Source organism: Pinus tabuliformis, chromosome 7 (assembly GCF_031772625.1).
Source record: "Pinus tabuliformis cultivar Carrire ecotype Pingquan chromosome 7, CPIR1, whole genome shotgun sequence".
NCBI classification, from domain to species: domain Eukaryota; kingdom Viridiplantae; phylum Streptophyta; class Pinopsida; order Pinales; family Pinaceae; genus Pinus; species Pinus tabuliformis.
Genome location: NC_142293.1, coordinates 1,275,961,783 through 1,275,964,485, shown reverse-complemented (window position 1 = coordinate 1,275,964,485; position 2,703 = coordinate 1,275,961,783). Strand labels below are relative to the sequence as shown.

General features: G+C 40.5%; 1 protein-coding gene across 1 annotated transcript; it reads left to right on the top strand.

Annotated features, from left to right (window-relative positions):
- The first annotated feature begins 349 nt into the window (after positions 1 to 349).
- On the top strand, positions 350 to 2,469 carry LOC149252126 (cytochrome P450 750A1-like). The gene is made up of 2 exons (XM_089456611.1): positions 350 to 1,422; positions 1,525 to 2,469. Exons 1-2 carry the CDS (start codon positions 457 to 459, stop codon positions 2,146 to 2,148), a joined length of 1,590 nt encoding a protein of 529 aa, XP_089312737.1. The 5' UTR covers positions 350 to 456; the 3' UTR covers positions 2,149 to 2,469.
- Positions 2,470 to 2,703: the final 234 nt, after the last annotated feature.

Genomic DNA, 2,703 nt, shown 5'->3' with positions numbered 1-2,703 from the left:
ACGTCCTCAGACAGTTACTTGTAATTTGACTCCTACAAGTCTTCGAAGGATAATTGAACACCACTGAAACTGCACCACAATAATTCACAAAACGATGAATTAAAGGGCCTTCACGATATCAAATATTGTAGCACCTCCAAAGTATCAAGCGACGTCCTCATCGTAAATCCGATAAGCATTCGAATATTGCTCCTAGTCTGGGCCCCGCCGGTTCCATGGTTTCGGAATTTTCTGAGAGAGGGGATCAAATTATTTGAAAATTGCCACCACTGGCCATATATTCCGATTTTATCTAGATTATCTGAGCTTATTGAATCCTATATATATGGCGAACGCTTCTTCCTTTCACACCATATAGTGCCAATTTTATCTGGGTTATCTGAGGTTATGTGAATCCTATATATAGCAGACGCTTCTTCCTTTCCCACCATATAGTGCAGTAAGTGTTCCAACGATATGGCTTTTAATAATTTGCGTGTGTTTCTAGCTTTGCCTACAACATTAACAGTCACTAATGGAGGGGCTGCCACAGCAACTATTCTCTGTATATTCTTCTCTTTCTTCTTAATATTGTTTCTGCACAAGAGAAGAAGGATTAGTGCCACATTGCCACCAGGACCCCCTGCATGGCCCATTATCGGAAATCTCCACCATTTAGTACTCCCTGCTCACCGTTCTCTTAGAGGCCTTGCTGACAAATATGGTCCCATTCTCTTTCTGCGCTTAGGTTCTGTCCCTACTGTCGTCGTTTCTTCTTCTGAGACGGCCAAAGAGTTTCTCAAAACTCATGACTTGATTTTTGCCAGCCGACCTCCAACAGCTGCTGGGAGATTAATGATTTACAATTCTAAAGATGTGGCCTTCGCTCCCTATGGAGATCACTGGAGGCAAGTGAGAAAGATATGCGTGTTAGAACTGCTGACTGCCAAAAGAATCGAGTCCTTCAAGGGTGTGCGAGAGGAAGAGGTGTCTGCGATGATCCATTCGATTTGGGAGAAGAGTAAGAAGGGAAGAATGGGCGTGAATGTGAGCAAGGCAATCTCTACTCTCACCTCCAATATTGTTTGGCGAATACTGGCGAACCGGAAATTTTCTGACGATGATTTGGGTGGCGATTTCAAAGGGTTTAAAGAGCTCTTGGTAGAGTTGACAGCTACGATAGGAGAATCCAACATTGGAGACTTCATTCCGTATTTGGATTGGCTTGATTTGCAAGGCATCAATCGGCGCATGAAGAAGATCCATAAAACATTCGATGAATTCGCAGAGAAAATAATAGACGACCATGTTAATCTCAGTCATTTCAATGGCCAGAAAGACGAAGACGCAGAGCCTCGTGTTGAAGACTTCGTGGATGTGCTGCTCCGCATTGCTAAGACGGACAGCAGAATTACACGGGAAACCATCAAGGCTCTTGTGCTTGTAAGGCCCTTGGATCTCTTTCATTCTCTATTATTTATGACCCTCCATCTTGAACTTCAGTCCACCGTCATTTTTACATTAATTGCTTCTATATTTCTGCAGGACATGTTCTCGGCCGGGGTGGAGACAACATCAACTACGTTAGAATGGGCAATGGCTGAGCTGCTCAGGCATTCCCAAGTAATGAAGAAATTGCAGCAAGAAATCGAATCGGTCGTTGGCCAACATGATAATGTAAAGGAGTCGAATCTGGCAAGCATGAAATATCTACACTGTGTGGTGAAAGAGACTCTGCGACTATACCCGGCGGTGCCATTAGCGGTTCCTCATGAATCTGTGGAGGCTGTGACCATAGGAGGATACTACATACCTAAGAAAACAACGGTCATGGTAAATGTGTGGGCTATTGCAAGGGATCCCAATGTGTGGGGCGCAGATGCTTCAGAATTCAAGCCAGAAAGATTCATGGAATACGAACATATCAATTTAACAGATCAATCAGACTTCAGTATGATACCGTTTGGGGCAGGAAGGAGAGGATGCCCAGGGGCTTCCATGGCTATTCCTACCATTGAGCTTGCATTGGCTCAGTTGTTGCACACTTTTGATTGGAAAGTTGAAGGCGATCCCTCCGAGCTGGATATGAAAGAAGTGTGTGGAGTGACGATTTCAAGACAAGTTCCCCTCTGTGCTTATCCGACACTAAGGGCAAGCTTTTCATTATAAACCATAGGAAGATACAAGGGAAAGTTGCTCTTTATCTGCAATGACGTTCCCACTGTATAGCGCTTGATTATAGTACCTATTTTTCTATCTCTGTACATCTAATTACGTCGAGTTTATTACAAATGCTAGCATTATAGTTATGTTGGGATTATTATAAATAATATTAGCATTTCAATAACAGCGTATTCTTGGAGGCGAAGATAATGATTCGGAGAGAGAATATAAGGTGGATATTGTAAAAGAATTATAAAGTGCTTTTATAATATTGTAAAAGATTGTAAGGTGTTTTTTTTTTATATATATATATATGGAGATTAATTATATTTCATTAATATAGGTTATTTGGAATAGGTTCTGAATAATGAATATATGATTGTGTTAATGAATAATGAATATATGATTGTGTTAAATGTTTTCGATAAAGAAGGATATTTTTTTTATTATTATTAAAGTGTATATTTAGTAGCATTTGTATTTGATGTTGTAGAGGAAACACTTTAACGGATAAATGTAAATGGTCATTGAAAATAAGGATTAATAAAGAAAATTGCATGC

Bases quoted from the DNA above. Each gene is read 5' to 3' on its own strand.
- LOC149252126 (XM_089456611.1), top strand. From the start codon at position 457: ATGGCTTTTAATAATTTGCGTGTGTTTCTAGCTTTGCCTACAACATTA. The intron at 1,423-1,524 runs GTAAGGCCCTTG...ATATTTCTGCAG, and splicing joins CCATCAAGGCTCTTGTGCTT to GACATGTTCTCGGCCGGGGT.